The following is a 23,368-nucleotide window of genomic DNA, read 5'->3' on the forward strand; positions in this document are numbered from 1 at the left end:
TGGTCTAAAATCGATAAGAGTAGGCTTCGGCCGCCACCCGGGCAAAATTCAAAATTTCCTACCAACTGAAAATATTAGGTGTGTCCCGCGCGCTTATATGACCTATGCAGTTGTGAGCGCCGTAAAACACTTTACAAAAACAAAACCCCCCAATGAAACCAGGAAAAGAGGCTCATTTACCCATCTCTATACATGCACATGATTTGGGCCTTTCGGTTTTTCTGTAATTAAAATTAGACCTCCTTGGATTGAAATGAAAGTACTGTATCTGTACATGGGAACATTCAGCTGGTTGATGTGGTCCCAGTTTCTTAACAGTGATTTTGACTTTATGTGATTATTTCTTTGACCAAAAGACCTTCATTTACGTAGGGAAAGAGCTTGGGGGTGGGGATTCAAGCCCTTCACCACGCCCCACCACAGTTATGACTGGTTATGACAGCCTTTAATTTTACATCATGTTTATCGTGGTGTGCGGCTGTAAAACAGTGTATTTGCCAGGGGACCAACAATGTAATTTATCTAAACGCGGACTAGGCCTAACTGACAGAGAAACTTTAGCTTCATATCAAAACATTTTTAAAGGTCAAAGTTAAAGCCTTGTGTGAGTGTGAAGAAAATTGGAATACGCCTAGCCTAGCAGTCAAACTTCCCTTTTGGCCACTGGCCACACTGCCTTATTTTGTTCCCCTTTTCAGCTATGAAAGTCAAATTCTATTCCTTTCAACTAACCAATTACTTTGCAAACTTGTAACATCTGAAAGAATTCTAAAATATTTTTTTTACCCTGTGTAATTTTTAAATAGTCAGATTACATGATTTTGGTATTTTTGTTTTACACTTAGAACAACATCCTGAGTTGAAATTGCTGTTTGCTATCAGTCATTGGAACTGAGAAGAAATTCCAACCTGGCATTTTTGTCCATTGACGTGTATAACCGGAAGTACATCCAAGACTCCGAGAGACACGGTGGAGCTTTTTGTCAACACAGTCCCTTATTCCACCCGGCGACTAACAAGATTTATCGTTATAAATTGTACCCCGAATAACCAGCAGTAGCTGTCGCAGCGTTGAATAATGCTGACCAAGTTTGAGACGAAGTCGGCTAGAGTGAAAGGTACGCCTGAATTGCATGGTCTTGTCGAGATTATTATTGGATCTCGGTGTCCAGCTAACCACCAAGTTTCTGGATTCTGGTTTAGACTGACTCCAAACAGATCATCTGATTCATTGACACTAAAAAATTAACTCCCTCGCAGTATGGCAGTATCGCTGTTTTCATGACATATTCTTGGACTGGTGAGATTATTGGCTATCTAGGCCTACAGCTACAGTACAGCCTGCACTCAACATGACAGTCTTAGTCAGTAGTCTGAGTAGTGGTAATTGTTTAGGAAGTGGCTATCCTCACCCGGGGTGAGAATAAAAATACGATCGACCTCTCACCCCGGGTGAGACTTTCCACCGTTGGCTATTCTCACCCGATGTGAAACAAGACCTGTTTTTCGTAATTTCAGAATACTGTCTTTCGGTGTGGATAAAAATGGCAATGCCAATCGCCCGCATCGCCTCGGAAATCGGCCTCCGCGCGAGGGGTAATTTTTGGGCCGCTCGGAATCAGAAGTGACTCTCTTCTAAGTATAGTTACGTGAAAACTCCTGGACGATAATAAATGAAACCCGGCAACCAATCAGAGAAAAGGTTAAACTAACGACATGCCAGCGTAAATCCCGAACGATTGGATCTACTAGAACCGGTGATATTGCCGTGTTTGTGCGAATTTCCTCTGCGGTTCGAAAACTAAGCGGAGCTGCGGGTTGATCGCCGACCACCCAAGCGCCCCACATGTCTTCTTTATTGCTGTAAAATTTCAGATCTCTGCGTTTAGTAGATTTTACGTACCAACTTAAAATTACCACCCATCCAAACTAGAGCTGGAAACTAGATCACGCATTCCAAATGTGAGGTGCCGGCATGCAAGAGGCGCGTGATCGCTAGGCGGCATGTGATTGGCTGCCTATAACTAAATAGGTCACAGATGACTACATTGCGGGTTTTCCCGATAGTGCTTTACTGAGTTTTAGAAGGGGTGATCGCGTCGCGGTAAAAACGATGTCACGCAATTCAACAAATTTCACGCAAATTATATCAGTCTTTAAGATCCTAAGTAATAGAGACATCGAAAAAGTGATAGCAGAACTAGATTCGGCACTAAAAATCACATGATGATGCCAAGTTTCATTCATATATGCTCCAATTCATTAGTGACTTATGAACAGTTTTTCCTCAAAATACATCAAAACATGTCCCACATTTTGGCGATTTTTTCCTGAAGGTCCTCCAACATTTTGCAAACAAAAATCCCAATAACTTTTTTATTTATCAATGGATTTTAAAAATTTAAAAACCATAGTTCTTAGAATTTACTCTATTTTCATTTAAGCCCATTTTAAAACAATTGGGATGAAAATTTAATTTTTCATTGTCATTGCTAATAAAAGCAAAGAAAAAATTACGTTATAGCACAAAAGTAAGCTAATTTGATCGTCTACAAAGGTGTTATGGCTATTTCACTTTTAGAATCGAGCCAAACTACGTGGGTCGCCATTTTGTTTCGCCCGGAAGTTCTCGCAAGATAAATTGACCATATATCAAAGTTAAAAAATGATGTTAAAATACAAAAGTAAATTAATTTGGTCGTCTACGAAGATGCTATGGCTATTTAACTTTTCGAATCGAGCCGAACTGCGCGGGTTGCCATTTTGTTTTGCCCGGAAGTTCTCGCGCTACTCCTCTCTCTCTCTCTCTTTCTCTCTCTCTCTCTCTCTCCACTGCCCACAGACAAAGACAAAATTGCACGCTTTTAGGCTAATAGTAGTGATGGAACGTTTGTTCACGGCTCAGAATTCTACAATTCTGTAATCACGGTGTAGAATTCTGTGGTTCAGGGTGAACGCATCACTGGTTTCCTAGATCTAGGCTATAACGGTGAACGCACACCGGGTGAAAATAGCCAAAAGACTCACCTGCGCTATTCTCACCCGGGGCGAGAATAAAGGTGGCCAATTGTTTACTTTCTCGCGTTTAATTCCAGGGGAGGACTTCCGTAATGAATGACCACTCTCTGAATTGTATCTATGGTCTATGATTATGAATATTTTACTCAATGGCCATCAAAATCAGTACGGAAGGCCTAATGCCAGTATGTACTATCTAGAATCTAGATCTACCTACAAATAATGAAATTGCCGTGGTTCAGATCTACGTATTCTTAACTTTAATAGCACAAAGTTTTGAATATCCAGTCAGGGGTGCATAGGGTTTCATGTAGAATCTAGATCTAGGTGTTCGAGGTGTGGCCGGAAATAAATGGGAGAAAGTAAACAATTGCCTGAGTAGTCACTAGCTGATTGACCCTTGTAAGTTAATCAGACATAATAAGTTATAGCGTAATTTGTAACACTGACTTTGTTGCCTTCTCCTTTTGCCTCTGGCACAATTGAGCTGTTAATGTCATGGCTTTAAATCAAAATCTATCGAGTAATTTTTGTTTCAGGTCTGTCCTTTCACCCCAAGCGGCCATGGGTTCTTGCATCTCTACACACTGGAGTTGTTCAACTGTGGGACTATCGAATGTGCACACTTATTGACAAATTTGATGAGCATGACGGTAAGCTTGCTGTCTCTCTATGTTCTTGTTAAAAAAAAAAAAAAAGTCATACCAGTATGGGTATTGTCTTTATCTGATTAAACCCGTAAGATTCTAGTCCTGGATAGATTCTAAATGTTTGCCTATAAGGGCATTCCTGTGCGGCGTTCCCTAGCTGGTCCCGGATCAGTCTGTTGTCCTGCGCGACTAACGACAATTTCATTTGTTTATGCAGGGTCTGCATCTTTGTGCTAAAATATGTGTGCGTCAGTTTGTTTGTGCCTTTGTGCCCTTCTGGAACTTTCTGCGTTTTGAAATGCGAAGTGTTGGTAGAGATAACAGAACGTCGGTAGAGATGTTCATCCGGTGAAATATAGCATTTTGACCTAGTTAGACACTTGAGGAACTCAAAAGGATATTCAGGAAATAGGACTTTCATCTTTCAGTGCGAACACCTTTTCACACTTTTCAAACGAGCTCATTTTTGCACAAAACACTGTTTCCTGATTCATTTAATCACATTTGATGGTTTTTGAAACGATTGCCCTACCAATAGGAGAAATTTGATAGCAACTGAATGAAAATAATATTTGGAATCTATCCCATTTTTTCCCCTTTCGAAAGGTAGCTGATAAGTAGCTGTTCGCAAGTTCATAACAGGTGTGAAATCAGGAAAACTCTGGGAAAGATATATATAAATTCGATTGGGTGTAACTTCCAATCTTAGCGTCTGATCAACCGACGAGGGGATAAGGGGATTTTTCATGCCGTCGTAACACTTATTCATAGATAACATCAATTTGCTTTAAAAGATGAGTGTTTTTCATTGTTCTCTTTCAAGTTTCTCTATTGTCTCCTGCGGTATGCTTGCGTGACCACTGTCTGACCCCGGCGCCCGCGGGGCAAGCTCACGGGTGACGTAAGTGGGTCATCGATTGATAAGAATGCTCTTCCAGTTAACCCCGCAGGACCAGAGTTAATCGCCCACGGGTGAAAATAATTAAATTAGCACTGCCATTACACACACCATGTAAAATATTGGCTAGAAAGGTTATTGATGTGATGGGTAGTTTTGAACTGAGAAACAGCAAAAACTATCTCTTTCGTACAAAAAAATAAATGGTAAAAAATGTGAAAGAAAAATGTCAGGACAAAGACAAAAATGTCTTTTATAGTTAAAAAGGATTTTGTTTTCAATAAAATGAAGGAACCCATATCTTTATCACACGCTGACTTTCAGGCTTAGGGAATTTTTATGAAATTGTAGAGACTTGGGAAGTTTGGGAAAGAGATAGGAAAATACTGCCGTTTCTTTAATGTAAACCAATTTATCTGATGTCTCTAAATTCATTTTTTGCGGGTATTGTTTGTGGTATTTATTTAGTTCTTCCTGGTCCAAGAGTGTGTTACGCACAAATGAATAGCTATGGTGGAAGTGTATGTTGTGATTTTATGGCTGAGCTGTTTTGAAAATCAAAGATTTATTTTCACTTTTGTTGCTGTCTAGAATTTCCTGATCATGGTGTCATAACTGGACATGCAGGGTGTGCCTTTAAAAATGTAGTGATGCCATGCAAATAAACCAGTATTCAAAACGGATCAAACGGGGCAGCTCATGGATGGCAGAAGCCGAAGACTCCTTGTAGAAAGTTTGTGGCATCGATGAAATATGCTGTGGAAAAGAGTGGTTTGAACTGAGCCCCGATTGCAGAAGCCTGGCCAACGTTCACATCACTATGGGTTGTTAAAGACGGGAATGTGCTGCTGTCATTAACGACAATGATATACGACAGTTAATTGAGGAGCATTCCAAGCCAGTGGACCCAGCGTTTTATACGGATAGATCAGTCAGGAGGGGTGAGAGAAGTGGATGGGGTTTTGTGGTGTACAGTGGGAACAAAAAGGTTCATGGCATGTCAGGGGCCATAGAAAGAACAACTTCAAGCATGAAAATGGAGATTCAGGCCGTAACAAGAGCGCTTGGATGGCTTCATAATACAAGACCAAAAACAACTCATCTCATCATTGTCACGGACTCCCAGAGCATCTTGCGAAGGGTTGAGAAAGGGCTTCCTCGGAGTGAATGGATGAACCCAATACAACACTCATCACTTAAAGCCATCACGTGGATATTCTGTCCTGGGCACTCTGGAGTAAAAGGCAATGAGGAGGCTGATAGGCTGGCAGGCAGTGCCGTGGTTGATGGTGAGGTGAAATTTGACAAAGGAGAAGTGTTGAAGACCCTGGAGAAAAATTTGCGGGATGAAGAAAAGGAGACAGCAGAACACCACGCAATCATTAGGATGCGGGAAATGGGGATAGAGAGGGGAGAAAGAAGAAAGGAACGGTCATCTGGAAAGGAAAGATGTCGCCATAATCAGACAGCCACTGGAACAATCAGTATGGATACCTTGCGGGCTTTGGTGCTGGGGAGAACTGAGCACTTATGGACCTGGCCCGTGTGCAGTGACGTTGTTGCCCAGGACAGGTAATACAGGTAAACCAGTATTCGTCATTTTGTGGTCTTATAAGTAAAAAAGAAAGAAAAGCAAACATTGTCCAAGTTCCATTAGTTAAACCCATCATCAAGATCAGTCCATGAAATTCTTCAACTGCAGGCTCGCGTCACGTGACTTGACCTCTTGTGAGTACAGTATATGTTCAGAAAGATGTTTCATTGTCATTTCGACAAGACTAAAGGACATTGGCTCTGGAAAGGTTTCAATGTTTTGTTGATTACCTTTATTTTTTAAATGACTATTGAAGCTAAATAAGTGCTCAGATGCAACTATGCACTTCAGGGTTAATATTTATCCATACAGAATTTATTTATACCGTCATATTTTCTTCCCTGTTGTCTTTAGGCCCTGTGAGAGGAATCAACTTTCACCAGCAGCAGCCGCTTTTTGTCTCTGGAGGAGATGACTACAAGATCAAGGTACATATTACATGTATTCATGACTATTACTATGCTGTAGAAATTTTGCCATTAGAGTGAAAGCAGGGGGGTGGCAGGAGGGGGGGATGGAAATGGTTTTCATGCTCCGAAAGTGGGAGGCTATTTTGACTATTCAAATGATCATTTTATTATTAGTTGTTTATGGAATGTAGTGTGCAGATTTATTCTCCATATTGTTGCCCAAATCTCGTGTTGGATAATGTTGAATTTAAAGAAAGTTTGTTGTGATTACGGTGTAGAGAAGTCAGGCCGGGGCATGACTGGAAGTTTTAGGAAAGACCCAGCAAAGTGTTACAATTTGTTATTGAATTTGTATCCTTTTTTTTTCTCTTATGATAAGTTAGCCATTTTTATAAACTATTTCTTCAGGTTTGGAACTATAAACAAAGACGCTGTCTTTTTACTCTTCTTGGACACTTGGATTACATTCGGACCACATTTTTCCATCATGTAAGTTTGTGTTTTCTGTTATGTTTCTGTTCCCTGTTACTGCATTATGTAAGACTGATACTCATCTGAATATTCTTTCTTACTTTCGAACCATGAAGAAATATATGTCTCATTAAAGTAATGTTTAAACAAGCTTCACTTAGGTTGAAGTACTTATCCATTAACTACTTTTGAGATCTTGGGGAGGCACCACAAAACAGGAAGTTGACATTTTTTCTGTATTGTGTAATATACACAGGATTTGAGATGATAAAAGAATAGAGATGGGACAAGTGAAAGAAGTGTTTTAAAGTCCTTTATTTCTGATTTGGGGCATAGGTGGTTGGTGGGTGCTCTCGTGTGGTTTTCTCTATCTCTCCTATCAAATATCTATTGTCCTGATTCTCCTCTTTTTTTTTTGGTGTTTGTTACTCACTTGTAACACCTGCAATCTTTGGCATTTACATGACCTTATTATGTTGCCAGTGCTGTAATATTCTTACTAAAACTAAATATAAAAGTCTCTACTGGTCACAAAGAGAACAGAGATGTTGTAAGGGAAAGTTCAGTTATTTGTAATATAATGGATATTTTTGCTGTCATGTTTTCAATGGTTTCAATGTCTTTTCTGCAGGAATACCCATGGATCCTCAGCTCTTCTGATGACCAGACAATTCGTATTTGGAACTGGCAGTCAAGGACGTGCATCAGGTATTGTCTTTGATGTCAATAGTTTTGTGTGTATTTTCCCTTTCATTTGTTGTTTCGTTTTCTAATGAACACAAGCAAAAAACTAGACCTTCTGCAGGGTCCCCCACTAGGTCGGGAAATCGGGAAAAAGTCAGGAATTTTGTGATGGGTCGGGAAGTCCCGGGAAAAGTTGGGAAGGGATAGGGCCTGTGTAATATTAGTATTGTAGCTATCTAGACAGTATGGTTAATGAATCATGAAGAGGAAGCATAGTTGAATCAACTCATGGCAAAGAATACAGAGGTGAGATATCATTGTTAAGGGAAATAAGCTATACAAGGTGACTGCTACCCCCCCCGGGATTATCGGAAATTACTCGGTAATTTGAAAAAATAATTGCAGATACCCTGGGAAGCTGGGTTGACAGTCACCCAGTATTATAGTCGTCTATTGTTTGAAGACTATACTACAAAATGTATATATGCATTTAATTTATTTAAAGACATTTGACTCATTATAATTGATTGGTGTTGTTTTTTTGGGGATCATTCTTGATGCGCAGCAGCCTTATTTTTCCCTCGAATTGGGGTCTTGAAAGAAATTTCCAGGATTTGGTGGGGACCCTGCTTCAGGTGGGTGGTTTGAGGGTGTTCTATTGTGTTTTGTTCTCTTTCATTCTCATCCAACATCTATTGTTCTTATCTCTTCTTAATTTGTTTGTATGTTACTCTCTAGTAACGCTTTTAAACTTTGGCACTTATATGACCTGTTTGTATTGCAAGTGCCTTAAAACTTACTTAAACTAAAACCAAAACCTTTTCTTTTCTTAATATTACTGCACCTATAATTTTAATTATATACTTTTTATTGTACTATTTCGAGGAATCTACAAGTTTGACCTAGCGTTTTTTTTATATACTCTTTATTGCTAAATGATAATGGATATTCATAGACTTTTCTTTGTTATGTGAACCTGTCAGAAATGAGAAATGGTAATAATAATATCTAGTTTCTGAAAGTGAGAAAGCAAATATAGAGGTGGCATACAGTCGAACCTGCTCACATCAGCTGTTGAAGACAATCACCTGTTTTGATGACCAACTCACCACACAAACCCCCACCCCCCCATATTAAACAAAGATATCATATACTAACATTGTCCCAGACGTCCACTTGTCCTAGACAACCACTTTTCACTTTGACAATGGCTGGCAGTCTTGGGACAATTTTGACTGTATTTTCATTAAAAACACTTTTTTTTTTTTATCAGTGTGCTGACAGGACACAGCCATTATGTCATGTGTGCTCAGTTCCACCCGTCAGAGGATCTTGTCGTATCAGCGTCCCTGGACCAAACAGTGCGAGTGTGGGACATCTCAGGTATGTTTGTTTTTGATGCAGTTATACATAGTGGAATCCGCCCAAACTGAAATTAGTGAAACTGCTGGATTTACTTCGGTTAACGTGGGTTTTCGGTTTAGTGAGGTTGCTGTACAGGAAAAACAAATATAGGCGGGTTTTATTTTCTTTCGGATTGACTATGTTCAGTTAGTGCGGACTTCACCAAACTTCATTGCCTGGGGGACTTTTCGGATTGGTTGACCGTACCCCTTTCCTTTCACTTCATTATTTCTGTCTTGTCACCTTGCTTTTTCTCAGTGATCATTGATCTTCACAGGGTCAATGGCCTACTCTAGTCTTTTTCTCAAATAAAGTTTCTGTTAAATAAAAATCTTATCTGTTTTTTTAATCAGTCATGGAAGATCTTTTTCAGAGACAGGTGAAATGTTGTGGTTAATGTTGCTTTTATGCGTTATATTTAAATAGTGCATGCCCTCTTGTAAGTAGGCTCTGTACCCTTTACAGTATATAAGATTAACTGACTCCCCAGTTCTTGTTTTTCCCAGGACTGAGAAAGAAGAATGTGGCCCCAGGACCAGGTGGCATCGAGGACAGACTCCGTGGCCCGGGACAGACAGATCTCTTCGGCACCTCGGACGCCATCGTGAAGCATGTGTTGGAAGGTCATGACCGTGGCGTCAACTGGGCCGCCTTCCACCCGACCCTGCCACTCATCGTCTCTGGTGCTGATGACAGGCAGATCAAGCTGTGGAGGATGAACGGTCAGTGGCTTTGTCGGACCTTGTCGAATGCCACGAAGTTTAAAAAAAGAAAAGACTGTTTGGAGACTTGATAATGATTTCTTTGTGATATAGATAAAATGCTTTCTCTACTGTTATTTTTTTTTTCTGAGCTGGAGTCTCTTTTTTTTCTGAGAGGTTTTATGCGATTTAAAGAAAGGTTACGAGTTGTGACATAATATTTATTAACCTCTTTTTCTCTCCTCTTCCTTTCTTGTTTTATCCTTTGTTTATTATGTATCTTTTCCTAGCACTGTCTATTTGTCTTTTATTGTTTTGTCTCAGTGAGAGGTTAATCTTGTTTGGCAAGAACAATTCAGACTTGCATTAATATTGTGCAATCTAATATTTATTTATCTTTAAAAATTGTGTATGCTTTTTCAGAGGCGAAAGCTTGGGAAGTGGATACATGCCGTGGCCATTACAACAATGTGTCTTGCTGTCTGTTCCACCCTCGCCAAGAACTCATCCTCAGTAATTCAGAGGACAAGAGCATCCGCGTTTGGGACATGAGCAAAAGGTAGGACTTGTCGCTGATTAGAGAGAGAGTTCTGTAATGTAGGTGTACATACCTGTGGGAAGTTTCAGGCTACGAGATGTATTGACATTTTTTCAATATGCTGTTGTATTTGAGTCATGGCCTAGGAGGTTTAAGTTTTGATATTGCTTTTGTTATGTCACTCTAAATAGGCCTAGTAGCAGTGTGGTTGTTATTTTTTTTTCTATTTCTATCAAGTTTTTAAAGTTTGTCCAGCTTTCATGAAATGATGATCTAGTGTGAGTTTGAACAGGGTGGAGTGTTTTATAAATGAGATGTTTTATAGTTCTGTTATCCGCAAGTTGTCATACTTCTTTTTGACTTCGGATATTTTTATTTTTTTTCCAGGACTGGTGTGCAGACATTCCGCAGAGAGCATGATAGGTTCTGGGTGATGGGAGCCCATCCTACTCTTAACCTGTTTGCCGCTGGTATGTTCTGGCTAATGGTTTACATTATTTATGAAATGGGAAGTTGTCTTTGCTATGTGTTCTTATTAAAGGTGTTCTACAAATGAAGTCTATGGGGGAAAAAGCATATATGTCCAAATAGTACTTTTTCAACTTCGATTTTGTCATGGGCCTTGGTTATATATCATTAATGTGTCGTAGGGAAAACTGCAAAAAATTTACAGGTAAAATTACTTTAAAACAGGTGGTAAGAAGGAAGCAGAGATATCTTCAAAGACCAAATTTCCCTTTTCTGTTTCGTAAACAGTGGACATCTCTGATTCTTACCCCTTAGTCTTCAAATGTTAACTACGCTTGATGCTTATGAAGTCTTCTGTGGATGTGCCTTAGATGGTCTGCAGAGACTAACAGGAATAAGATTTTAGTGCAAAGGTAAAGTGTGGAGGGGGTTGATTTTGCTGAGGGTTGATACTGCTGAGATGAACTTTTAGGAGGAACAGTGGACGTGGTGTTATCATGAAATTGTTTGTAAATGGGACTTTTAGTTAGGCTAGCAACCAGAAATTGTAAGTATATAAACAGATTGCAAATTTTGTGACATTCTTTTTTTTTAGCTAAATCACCTACCTTTTAAAAAATATTAATGTTTTTGCTGAGTGTAGATCATTTGTGCCCTGTATTTTCAATAGTTTGACTTTTCTCAAAAGATTCTAAGTACAAGTGCCTAAAGATTTTAAAACTGTACATCCATTTTAGCGTCTTTCATATGTTATTGCAGGCCATGACGGAGGCATGATCATCTTCAAGCTGGAGAAAGAGCGACCTCCCTTTGCCGTACATGGAAACATCTTGTACTATGTGCATGACAAGTACCTCAGGAAGCTGGACTTCACCACCTCCAAGGACGTGGCCGTCATGCAGCTGAGAGGGTGAGAGGACAAACTGCTATTTGGGGGGGGTTATGTGTTTCTTTATAGTAGGTAGGAGAGAAGTGGAACGGGGGCTCTCGTGGCCTAGAGGTTAAGGTGTTGGCCTCTCATTCAAAGGTCCCGGGTTCGAATCCGGGTAGCGACCAAAAAATTTTCTTCTCTAAAATTGTCTCTTTTCACCTCCTTTCCTGCTCTCTAGCAATGTTCTGTTGTCTGCTTTCATTTCCACTTTCTGTCCCCACCCCCTCACCTCCTTTGCCCCCTCCTCTGGGCTCCTGACTCTTTCTGCAGCCTTTCTACTGCTACTCCTTGGCCCTTCCTTACTGCTGTCTTTCTGCCACACCCCTGATCTTCTGGTAGGAAAGATCTACACCTAGCCTTCTCGGACAAGGGCGAAAAATCTCGGAGGGCCCGTGTGCAAGTTGCGCACGTTAAAGATCCCTTGGTGGTCTAAAATCGATAAGAGTAGGCTTCGGCCGCCACCCGGGCAAAATTCAAAATTTCCTACCAACTGAAAATATTAGGTGTGTCCCGCGCGCTCATACGACCTATGCAGTTGCGAGCGCCGTAAAACACTTTACAAAAACAAAAAACAAAAAGAGAAGCGGATGTAAGTGTGGTTCTGTATTCGAACTGAAAGCAGCCATGTAGAGTAGAGCAAACTTTTTATTAGAATAAACGAGTGAAATTTTATTCCAGTACATGGTCTTTTTTCTTTTTTTTTTTTATATTATGAGTTTTGGAGGACATGTAAGTTAATCTCGTCTTTTCTTTGTTTTATTGGTTAACTCTTTTTATCCGGGCTACGAGTATACTCGTAACGAGGACCAGTCCGGGCTACGAGTATTCTCGGAACAGCGATACGGTCTCGTCAAAGAAGCTAGTTCTGTTTGTAATTACCAAAATACGCAAATACGGCGATGCTAGCTCTGTGTGAATATTTTAATTTTCCAATGAACAGTAGTTTCTTTGTTTTTGATGGGTGTAGAAGCTTGAAAGATGTCTCGAAAACGCACATTCGCGACCGACGAAGTACTTTTTGAAGTTGCGCTGGGTTGTGAGGGGGAATGATACTAATTTGATGATAGTGACTCTGAAATAAGTGCCGTAAATTCCGTTGTGGATGATAAGAAACATGACTTAGACTCATCTAATAGCGATTCAGATCATGGTGAAGGGGTCAGTACTGGAATTCGTGTTCGATGGGTAGGGCTAGATCTAGATCTATAAAATCCAGTGGGACGTCGTGGGCGTGGCAATCAGGGTCAAGTTCGAGGGTGGAATACACCTCAAAATCTACATTGTGCTATTGGTGTATTTCCTAACCACATACATTTACAAAAACTACTTTCAATTTCTAACATAACTGCCAAATTTCCTTTAAAACCTTAGAGTAAAAGTAAGAAATATAGCACTTTTAACTATACGCACTGACTTCCGACTCAAACGGCGCGGCAGCCCCAGGACGGGTACAGAGTCCGTAGGGATACGGCTAGGATAAAAAGAGTTAAATAACATTTAAAAATTGAGGCAAAAGATAGCCCTGTTTTGTCCTATCTTCATATATATTCAGTTTTTCCTTTTATTTAAAATGCATACTTAAAATGATTCAAATGATATGTCTTTTTTGTGTTGGTACTAGAGGGTGCTTGTACTTACTGTTATCTTTCTACTGAAGTTAATTGTCGTTACTTTCTAGGCTAGTGTATAATTCTGTTTAAAGCGTGGGGAAAGCTCAGCTGAATTTTTCTTTACTTTGCTATACCAGTGTTGTGAGAGGTATCTCAACATTTTCACAATTTTCTTGGCTAATGTCAGTATTTTCATTTATTACTTGTCCCATGGTAAATGTCTGTAGTTTCATTCATGTAAAACTTTGTTATGAGTAATATCTGTATTTTTACTTACTTATTACATTTTGTCCTCAGTGGGTCTCGGTCTCCCGTCTCCTGTATGTCATACAACCCAGCTGAGAATGCCATCCTGTTGGTCACTGTAAGTAGTTCTTTATTTGGCTTCGAAAAGAAAGTTGTTGGAGGTATACCCTACAGTACCCTCGTCTTCATCATTTCTTATCTATTGTTTATATTTTTCGTATGTTGAAAAGAGGGAAAAAATACGCTCTGTATGACTATACTGAGGTGAAGTGGTCTTGGATTTCTTGTGTATACTGAAAGACAGAATAGTTGGAGGATTGCATTAATAAGTTTTCTTTTCTCTTTGCTCCTTTTCATCTTTCAGTGCCATGTCTTGATTTTGCGGGTATATTTGACATTTAAATAAGCTGTAATATTGATGTTTTATATTCTTTAGCTTCTTGCTAGGTATTATGACATATGATTTGTATTGTAGTCGGTTTGTAAGTAGAGTTAACTCACTGAACTTCTAAGCAAGTTGAAAGAATTTTGGTGTATTTTTGCAAATTTGTTTCTAGAATGTTTTTTTTTAAATTTTGGCGAATGAAAAGATAGCATACATTGTATGCATTTCTTTGTAATGCAGGAAGTTTTTACTTTTAAAACTTTCTTATATCTCGCAAGACCTTTCGGCAATACTATGATTATGAGACCAGCTGATGGTCATTAAAAGGACATTGATTAGAATTTGTTATATTTCTTCAGAAAACCAGCAATGTTGAGAACAGCACCTATGACCTGTATGTGGTGCCCAAGGACTCTGACTCCCAAAACCCTGATGGTGAGTAGCACAGCATGGAATTCTCCATCTCATATTTACTTTTAGGCGAAAGAGAAGGCTGCATAATGTACTGATTTTTCCAGTGTTTACTGAATTTGGACCTGTTATACTGCTATACCGATAAACGTGCCGTAACTGTAGAATTTAGGATGTGTGTTGAAATTTTTTAAAATTGCTCCTTCTCTTTCACATGTCCTTGCCAGTTATTGAGTTTTTTTGTTTTTGTTTTTGTTTTTGTTGAACTCTACCCTTCTTCTGGGGTGGCTCATAACTTTGGTGAATGTTCAGTGCCAAAGTTCACAGGCAAATACAAAACGGCAAAGCTGGGGCTGTATAACAGGGTGACTGCCAGGCCCTGAGGACTCTTATTATTATTATTTTTATTATTATTATTATTATTATTATTAATTTTGCCTTACGGAAAATAGCTTTTGCTCTCCAAACTTTAAACGCTTGTCATTACGAGGTCAGTTAGTTCAATTTTTTCCGGTCACGTTTGCAGTGTTTACTCAGCTTTCCATGTTGACAAGAGAGTTTCGTGCAGATAAAACGGGTATGATGGAAGTGTAGGCCTCATATCAAGGCTGGGCAGTCTTGATTGGGAAAATCAAGGTCTACGTTCATTTTTGATACCACCCACTCTCCTTGATGTTTCTGTAATAATAGTAATGTATTTTTTGTTCTTTTTTGCGTATTCCTACAAGATCTCAGCGTGCAGTGAATCTGATCTTTACGTATGTGACTATTTTTTACTACTTCGTAGGGCCCCTTGCCTTCAGGCAGCCACATTTTGATTTAGAAGGTATAGTGATAGTAAAAAGAAAGAATCTTGTACATGATAAACGCAGAAACATCATGGTAGTGGTTAGTATTCATCTTTTGAGTTTTCTCTCTTTCAGCTCCTGAAGGCAAAAGGTCTTCTGGTCTGACAGCTGTGTGGGTGGCAAGGAACAGGTTTGCTGTGTTGGACAGGACTCATTCTGTGAGTAGTTTGGTTTTTCTTTTTCTTTCTTTAAAAAAAAAAGTTTTGACAGGTTGACATGTCACACTGTTGATTACAGCTTTTTAAATACATAATTTGCATGCCTCTGTGGTGTAATGATTAGTCTCTTCACTGTTGCCTACAGAAGATGTGGGTTCGATTCCTACATGGGAGGGTTATTTTATTGAATAACACAGTCTGTCGACTGGAATGCTGGGGCACATTTATCCTGGGTTGGCCTCGACAGATTTAATCAAAGTAGCCCACTTCATAAATGATCTGTATCGTGCTAATGGGGGCAGATTCTAGATGGTTCTGTGAAACGTGGGTTGATGTTGTTTATAATAACTCATTCTCTACCTAAAATGTTGGATTGGCATTGGAATTGGAGGCTAACTTCTGAAACTGCACTGTGGTGGTCAAAGACGTCATTAAGTCCATTCACAATTAGTTTTCAATTGTAACAAGTCGCTTTTTGAAATGGATGGTAAAAGGCAAAATGATGTGCTTAGAATGTCCAACGTCACTGTTGATTAATCTTTTTAACATGTTTAGGCACTAAAAATTAATTTAACTTGTGGAGATTAAGAAATCTATATTGTTGATTAGCAGGGAAAAAAAGTAAGGATTATAAATAAAGGGAAGAACAATTCGGTGAGGTGATGAGTTTATCACTGATAATAAGTCTGTACACAGCACTTTCAGAAGGGTTATTGTTCATCTTCCGTTGGAACATAATGTATGTACACTGCGGGTTGGAAAGTGTCACGAGTAGGTTCTGCTTCTTTCGTCTCCTTTTATTTCATTCGGTTTTGACTCTTTACTGAAACTAGATAACCAAGCTGGCTTAAAGGAAACTTACTGTTACAAATTCTTCCGCAGATTATCATCAAGAACTTGAAGAATGAAATCACCAAGAAGGTGCAAGCTCCCAACTGTGAGGACATCTTCTACGCAGGCAGTGGTTTCCTCCTGCTGAAGGAAACAGACACTGTCACTCTGTTTGATGTACAGCAGAAACGGTAAGCTTTACTTTTCTCTCTGAGTGTACCTCAGTACTTTTTATCCACTGCTCAGTGTAAGACTCCATCATACATCACTTTCCTTAATAACTTATGGTGGAGTCTTACTTGAAGCAGTCATCGTGGTGTTGGACTTAAGTGTTCTCAGGAGTTTTTGCATTGATTGTTGCTTTCGCTTCCCTCTGGCTGCTTTTGTGGTTAATTGTTTGTTGCTGTTCTGTAAAACTGTATACTGGTGGTTTTTAATGAAGAGGTTTAATAAGAAGACTTGATTTTTCATTTGGTGTTGCGGAGAGGTAGCTTAAACTGAATGTCTTCGCTTCTAATGATCTTAAATGTTATTGTGAATCTGAAACCAGTTCAGTTCTGCCAGATTTTAAAGTTCTTTATTCTTTACAGTGGGAATAGAAAAAATTGGTGACATTTTGTAATTGTGCTTCAGGATAGGTATTCTTGTATTTTAAAAATTGGGGATCAGTTTTGCTGCTGATCATAAAAATCATGGGGTTTTACACTGATTCAAGTATGCAATGTTTTTTTGTGATTCAAAAGCTTATTTATTTTTTTGTTTTAGATATAAGAATGTGTTAAGAGCATATTGATTCTAAGCAGTTATTTTTTAGTGTGGCATTATGAATGTGGTCTGTGATTTATACCTGTTCACTTTTGTTATGGTATCAGAATCTTGGCCTCTGTCAAGATCTCCAAGGTGAAGAACGTCATCTGGTCGGCTGACATGACTACCGTGGCTCTCTTCAGCAAGCATGGTATGTGTTTTTCCTAATTATTTAGATAGAATTCTTATCTCTCAGTATTATTTTTTGCACTTTTTTTTCAAGCACTTACATAATTTGCCCTTGGAGTTCTTGTTTGCGAAGTTTTTATAAAGGTTTATGTTTTTGCAACTGAATTTTTTTTCAGCCTTCACTGAATGATTTTTCATATTTGAGCTTAAACTACTGTTTGATTGTGCATTCTATTCAAGTCTTGTTTTTCTTTCTTGTCCATCTGCAGTGGAAAATCTATTGCAGTCTTGTTTCTTCTACGTCATTTCTGTTTTTCTTTGCCCGTGTCTGTTCTTGGCAGGGTCTGTGTTGCTTTCAATCATTGTGTTGACTAGTGGCAAACTAGGGATCTACCCTTTATTTTGATATGTTTGTTGTTTTTCCTGTCCATGCTCAGTGTGGTGATTATTGTGTCATAAAACTCTTTATGCTGTTCCTAGAAACTTGAAGTGAATGAGACTAAGTTTCAAGAATTTTAGAAACCATACTCCTCAAGTACAAAATTGGAATGAAATGACTGAGTATGATGTTGTCAGTTTGCTGAAAGCAGTGGTTCTGAATATTTGGCATCTTGCTTACAGAGGGTGCCACTAACGTCGTCCTGCTTCTTCATGTTGTTTCTTATTTTCTTAGTTTTACCCTGGAGAAAACATCTCTTTAATGTTCGTATGTTGTTTTCTTTACTGAACCCTGAAGGCGTGATGATGGCTGTGGTGTTGTGATGTTAGCTTTGTTTGATAATAGCATTTATTCTTTCTTTTCAGTGATCTCCATCTGCAACCGTAAACTGGAGAACCTGTGCACGATCCATGAGAACATTCGCATCAAGTCTGGTGCCTGGGATGAAAGTGGGGTCTTCCTCTACACCACCTCCAACCACATCAAATATGCTTTGACTAATGGGTGAGTAACTTTATTGAAAATTACTTTTTTCATTGTTTTATTTTTTATTTAGTGTTTCTGGTATACTGCTTCTTGGCAAAATGTTTCTGGTCTTGCCCTCACTAGCCATAACCTGGAACTTACATCTTTGTGCAATGTTTTTTTTATCGCTCCATCGTTCCTCCCAATATATGGAAATGCGTCTTCATTATATCATCATTTTTAGCCTCATATTTGTATTTCATTTCCCAGCGACCATGGCATCATCCGTACTCTGGACCTGCCCATCTACATCACCCGCATCAAGGGCAACTCTGTCTACTGCCTGGACCGACAGTGTCGACCCCGCATGCTCGGCATTGACCCCACGGAGTTCAAGTTCAAGCTGGCTCTGGTCAACAGGAAGTACGAGGAGGTCAGTATTTAATTGCCATAGATTAAACATTTCCTTTTCCTATTAAACACCTGTAGTCTTTATCTGTCCTCCTTTTTTATGTTTGTTACTCTATTGTAACACCTCTAATCTTTGGCACTTATATTACCTTATTGTGTTGCAAGTGCCGTAAAATTCTTACTAAAAGTAAAACTAAAATTTGGGCTGAAGGCTAAAGGTACGTGAGCCTAAGGCTTAAATGTCTGTCTTATGTTTATGTAGTTGCGAGAGCAGTGAAACCGTTACTAAACCAAACCATAATGTCTCCTGTGTGTGTGTGTTTAGGTTCTCCATATGGTGCGCAACGCCAAGCTGGTGGGCCAGTCCATCATCTCGTACCTGCAGAAGAAGGGCTACCCTGAGGTGGCTCTGCACTTTGTCAAGGACGAAAAGACTCGCTTTGGCTTGGCTCTGGAGTGCGGCAACATTGAAGTGAGCTGGTTACTGTCTGTTCCTCATTTTCAAGTTTTTTTGTTTTAAGGATATTTTTTTTCAGATGTAATACATTAAGCTTTTTTGAGGGTTCAAATATTGTATATAGAGCATTATTATAATATCAGTGCTCTCAGACACAAAGTGGGTACGTATGAGGCTCTACCAAAAATTTCCATGGGTCCTAAATTATAGGACCTGCAGCTCTATGTCACATGGGTAAATGTTTATAGTGGAAAGAAAAGAAAAGAAATGCTGAAAGGACATTAGAAGTGTGGCTCTGATTGAAATAGATTTACAGAAACAAACGAGTTTGTCTGTCTTCTATGAATGACGTTTTCTGTTTACTTTGTTGCTCTGTTCACAGCAACAGCAGAAAGTTTGTTTCACTTCTTTTTAATGCTTATGTTAACAAGATGTAAGTAAATAATGTTTGTATTCTGATGTAGATGTATCACGATAAAGTGTTTGACAATTGAGGCACTGAAGAATGTTTGTGCTTCCAGTTTGGTCTGTAAGACATGGTTTTCCATAATTTCAAACTTTCTTATTGCAACATTTGTATGTCTGTCTAAGTGCAGTACAACTTATGTCTGTGCCTTATCCGAAATCCTGATGAAACATTACTGACTTTTTGTTCCCGTGTCAGATTGCCCTCGATGCGGCTAAGGCGCTGGACGATGCGGCGTGCTGGGAGAAGCTGGGGGAGGTGGCGCTGCTCCAGGGGAACCACCAGATTGTGGAGATGGCCTACCAGAAGACCAAGAACTTTGACAGGCTCTCCTTCCTCTACCTCATCACTGGCAACTTGGAGAAACTTCGCAAGATGATGAAGATTGGTGAGTGGGTCTTTCTTCTTTTTTGTTTTTCTTTCCGTTTTTTCCCTCCTTTTTTTTTTCTTTTTTTTTTTTTAGTAGATCTGTATGGATATGATTTGGATGCTGAGAATGTTACAGGGGTAATGATAAATTTGAAGAAATCCAGGGAAAATTATGAAGATTAATGGGTGGTAAGTGTTTTTGTAGAGAGGAATAGGAATGGTTAGGAAGCTGAGAATGTTTAAGAGTATTGTAAGGTCTGCTGGAGTGATCATGGATTATAAAGCACGTAGAACCTACTTTCTGCTGGAGATTTGCACCGTGCTGATGAAGTTTATTTTAACATCCCTTCAGCGTTTGCTCCTCTTCATGGCTTCAAGATTTCTTTCTTTCCCTGGAATTCATTTGTAGATATTCATCTGAAATGCGCACGTTCTCTGTAAGACTGTGTAATGCAGACTTTTACATAGTTCCATTTGTCTAAGAACATATTTTGCTTAGAGAAATCCCACCAACTACTGTTTCATACAAGCAGTCGGTTTCTTTCGAACTTAAAAAAACAAAAGTAATGAAAGCAAATGTAGAGCATTTCCTTGGGTGTGGGGTTATTTTAACTTTTAATCGCCCACAGTCCAGCTTTGGACTAGTTCCTTGGTACTAGCTTCCATCGTTTACGCTGTGGACAGTAACTGGGTCATGTCCTATTCGTGGACGTGTGCTCATATCTGTTTTACCACGTAGGGCAGCTTTCTCATAGCTGTGACTGCACTAAGAGGCAGATACATTACAAAGAACTCAATTGACAACAATAGTGTTACAATGTACATCTAAATGGTTTTTAAAAATTGCAGAATGAATGATTATATTTCCCTACATTTCTTATGACAAGCCCATTGTGTTGAGCTGGTGGTGGTAGGGGGGTGCCACTAGTAAGTTTTACTTCTTGTCTTTCCCTCTGTTACTTTTCTGTCTGTCTTATTTTTTTCCTCAGTACTAAAGAGTTGTTATCTTGTCAAAGTACTTTTTATTGTTCATAATTGTCTGCATCTCCCCTTGGGTCTCTTTGAATAAATGACCATATAGATGAAAAACTGTTATGCTGCAGGTTAAAGCACCCACTGTTGATTGCCTCAAAGGTTGGGGGAATGATGCAAGTGAAGAAAAAGAAAGAGTTTATATTTATCTTATTTTCTCTTTTTTCCCCCCAGCTGAGATCCGCAAGGACACGAGTGGCCACTACCAGAATGCTCTGCTGCTCGGGGATGTGAGTGAGAGGGTGAAGATCTTGAAGGGCTGTGGACAGAGTAAGTGTCAAGTGGACTTGATATTTCCTGTTCACATTCTCTGATAATGGTCGACCGTTTAGTTCAACTTCCAACCTCCTCAGTGGAAAGGAAAGAAAATTTTGACTGCAAATGCCTGCTGGCTCCGACACACTTTCTTTACTGAAAATGAAAACTGGCTGCAGCTTAATGTCAGTGGTCTATTTTTGTCATGGCCAAGCTTACTGTTATGGAAATTTCAAGGAAGAAATAAACAGCTTGTTCGAATGAGTTAAACTTAAGGGCTGATTTTTATTACTTGCTAATCTTAATCTTTTCTGCTCACTGTCATTATTGGGCTTTGTATGTGCGATGAGGATTTTATGTATCAATTTATTTTTCAATACGTGAACGCAGGGAACTTGTGTTTGTTTTTTTATTCATATGCTGTCTTTCCTTGTGAAGCAGTTTTAAGAGTGAAATGTTCTGTTTAAATGTGCTTGCACTTGCAGACGAAATTCTAAAAATATTTTTTGTGCTATTCAATAGTTTTTACAAGTTGTCTGATTAGACTGAAATTAGCAATATTGTAAACCAGGGCTCTCTCACTGTGGCTGCTTGGTGGGGCTCTGATTTGTCTGTGTTTCTGTTGCCTTTCATGATTTGATGTGCTTCTCTTTACTCAAACTGGGTAGTATGAGTGCACCACCGGTAGGTCTTATTTCTTTTCTCTCTCTCCTTTGTTTCTGTAGGGTCTGCTCAAACAACCGTTAGTGTCGGTGTGCTTCTCTTTACTCAAACAGTACAAAAGAACAGTTTTCTGTTCGTACAATGTTTAAGTTTGTCTGTCCTGCTTTTTCCTGCTCTAAATGACAGTTATTGTGTCAACGGGATTCTCTTTTCTGAAATCATAAAACTAAACCCTCTTTTTCTCCTCTTTCAGAGTCCCTGGCCTACCTGACAGCAGCTACCCACGGGCTGGAGGAGGATGCGGAGGAGCTGAAGGAGTCGTTTGGTGAGGAGGAGCGCGTGCCCGACCTGTACCCTAACGCCTCTCTCCTGCAGCCCCCCGTGCCCATCACGCAGCAGGAGAGCAACTGGCCACTGTTGACTCAGCCCAAGGGATTCTTCGTGGGCGCCATGGCTGCCCGTGCAGGTATGATGCATTTCCTTTTTTACTTTGATAATGTGTTGTTGTTTTTTAAAAGTTTTTTTACCCCAATGTATTTTTGAGGATATTTGATTTATTGGTTAGTGTGTTTTCAGTATTTTTTCAAAATTTACATTGTGATTGATCGGTTGGTGGGTGTATTGTTGCTTCTTTTTTTTGTGTGTGTGTTTTTTGTTGTTGGTTGGATGGTGGGAGTGTTGTTGTTTTTAAGGAAAAAGTATTTTACTTTGTTGTTTTTTGTGAACTTCATGGTGTAGTCACCTTTTGCTACTTGCTTTCAGCGTTTCCTCATTGTTGTAATCTGTCAACCATTAAGCATGGCTAGGGTTTTGTTGACTGGCTGTGAGCTTCACTTCCACCAGCCTCCAAAGTATTTGTGTTTGTTTGTTTGTTTGTTTTTTTATTTTTGGTTGTTATAGTTTGATGTCCTAATTTTTTTCTCTGCCTCTGTTGTCGGTCAATTGGTCTTTTCTCTTCCTGGCAACTACACAATGAATGATATACTCATTCTCATTTTTTTCTATCCAGCGGGAGGCAAGCAGTCATCTGTGGCTGCGACTCTGCTCGCCGAGGACGACATGGGTGCTGGAAGTGGCTGGGGAGATGATGTGGAGCCCCTGATGATTGATGAAGGTGACAGCTCCTTTTTTGTCTGTTGCATGTGTGTGCGTGCTCGCATTCATGCATGCGAAGAGATTATGTTATATTTCTTTCCCTCTCTTGTTTCTGTCTGTCTTGCTTTTTCTAAGCTTTAATTTACAGTTATTGTGTCTTTGTCCTTGTCAAAAGCTAACAAATTAAAAACTCTCTTGGGTGGTTGGCGGGTGCTCTTGTATGGTTTGCTCCTTCTTTCATATGAAACAACTATTGTCTTTATCTCTCCTCCTTCTTTTTTATGTTTCTTTCTTGTAACACCTCTAATCTTCGGCACTTATACGACCTTATTGTGTTGCAAGTGCCGTAAAACTCCTTCTAAAACTAAAACCACTGAATGAAGATATAGAAAACTTACTTTTATTAATATCTTGTCCTGGCAGATGGTGGCTTCGGTGATGGTCTGGATGAGGAAGTTGTTGAGGCCGGAGAGGGAGGAGGCTGGGACGTAGACGATGATGACCTGGAGCTGCCGGCAGATCTG

The 23,368-nt window shown here is 39.4% G+C and overlaps 1 protein-coding gene across 1 annotated transcript in view; it reads left to right on the plus strand.

Moving 5' to 3' along the window:
• The first annotated feature begins 933 nt into the window (after positions 1-933).
• LOC101863913 (coatomer subunit alpha) overlaps positions 934-23,368 on the plus strand; it is a 35,592-nt gene continuing 13,157 nt past the window's right edge. Inside the window, exons 1-23 of the mRNA XM_005102560.3 lie at positions 934-1,118; positions 3,558-3,671; positions 6,515-6,588; positions 6,979-7,059; positions 7,673-7,749; positions 8,999-9,108; positions 9,636-9,851; positions 10,254-10,389; positions 10,756-10,838; positions 11,596-11,746; positions 13,675-13,741; positions 14,368-14,443; positions 15,343-15,425; positions 16,308-16,447; positions 17,129-17,214; positions 17,997-18,135; positions 18,367-18,529; positions 18,833-18,979; positions 19,629-19,818; positions 21,006-21,101; positions 22,003-22,215; positions 22,759-22,863; positions 23,268-23,368. Coding sequence (XP_005102617.1) covers positions 1,079-1,118; positions 3,558-3,671; positions 6,515-6,588; positions 6,979-7,059; positions 7,673-7,749; positions 8,999-9,108; positions 9,636-9,851; positions 10,254-10,389; positions 10,756-10,838; positions 11,596-11,746; positions 13,675-13,741; positions 14,368-14,443; positions 15,343-15,425; positions 16,308-16,447; positions 17,129-17,214; positions 17,997-18,135; positions 18,367-18,529; positions 18,833-18,979; positions 19,629-19,818; positions 21,006-21,101; positions 22,003-22,215; positions 22,759-22,863; positions 23,268-23,368 — 2,688 coding nt within the window. The 5' untranslated portion in view covers positions 934-1,078. The remainder of the gene's footprint in view (positions 1,119-3,557; positions 3,672-6,514; positions 6,589-6,978; positions 7,060-7,672; positions 7,750-8,998; positions 9,109-9,635; positions 9,852-10,253; positions 10,390-10,755; positions 10,839-11,595; positions 11,747-13,674; positions 13,742-14,367; positions 14,444-15,342; positions 15,426-16,307; positions 16,448-17,128; positions 17,215-17,996; positions 18,136-18,366; positions 18,530-18,832; positions 18,980-19,628; positions 19,819-21,005; positions 21,102-22,002; positions 22,216-22,758; positions 22,864-23,267) is intronic.

Source organism: Aplysia californica, unplaced genomic scaffold (genome assembly GCF_000002075.1).
Source record: "Aplysia californica isolate F4 #8 unplaced genomic scaffold, AplCal3.0 scaffold00330, whole genome shotgun sequence".
NCBI lineage: Eukaryota > Metazoa > Mollusca > Gastropoda > Aplysiida > Aplysiidae > Aplysia > Aplysia californica.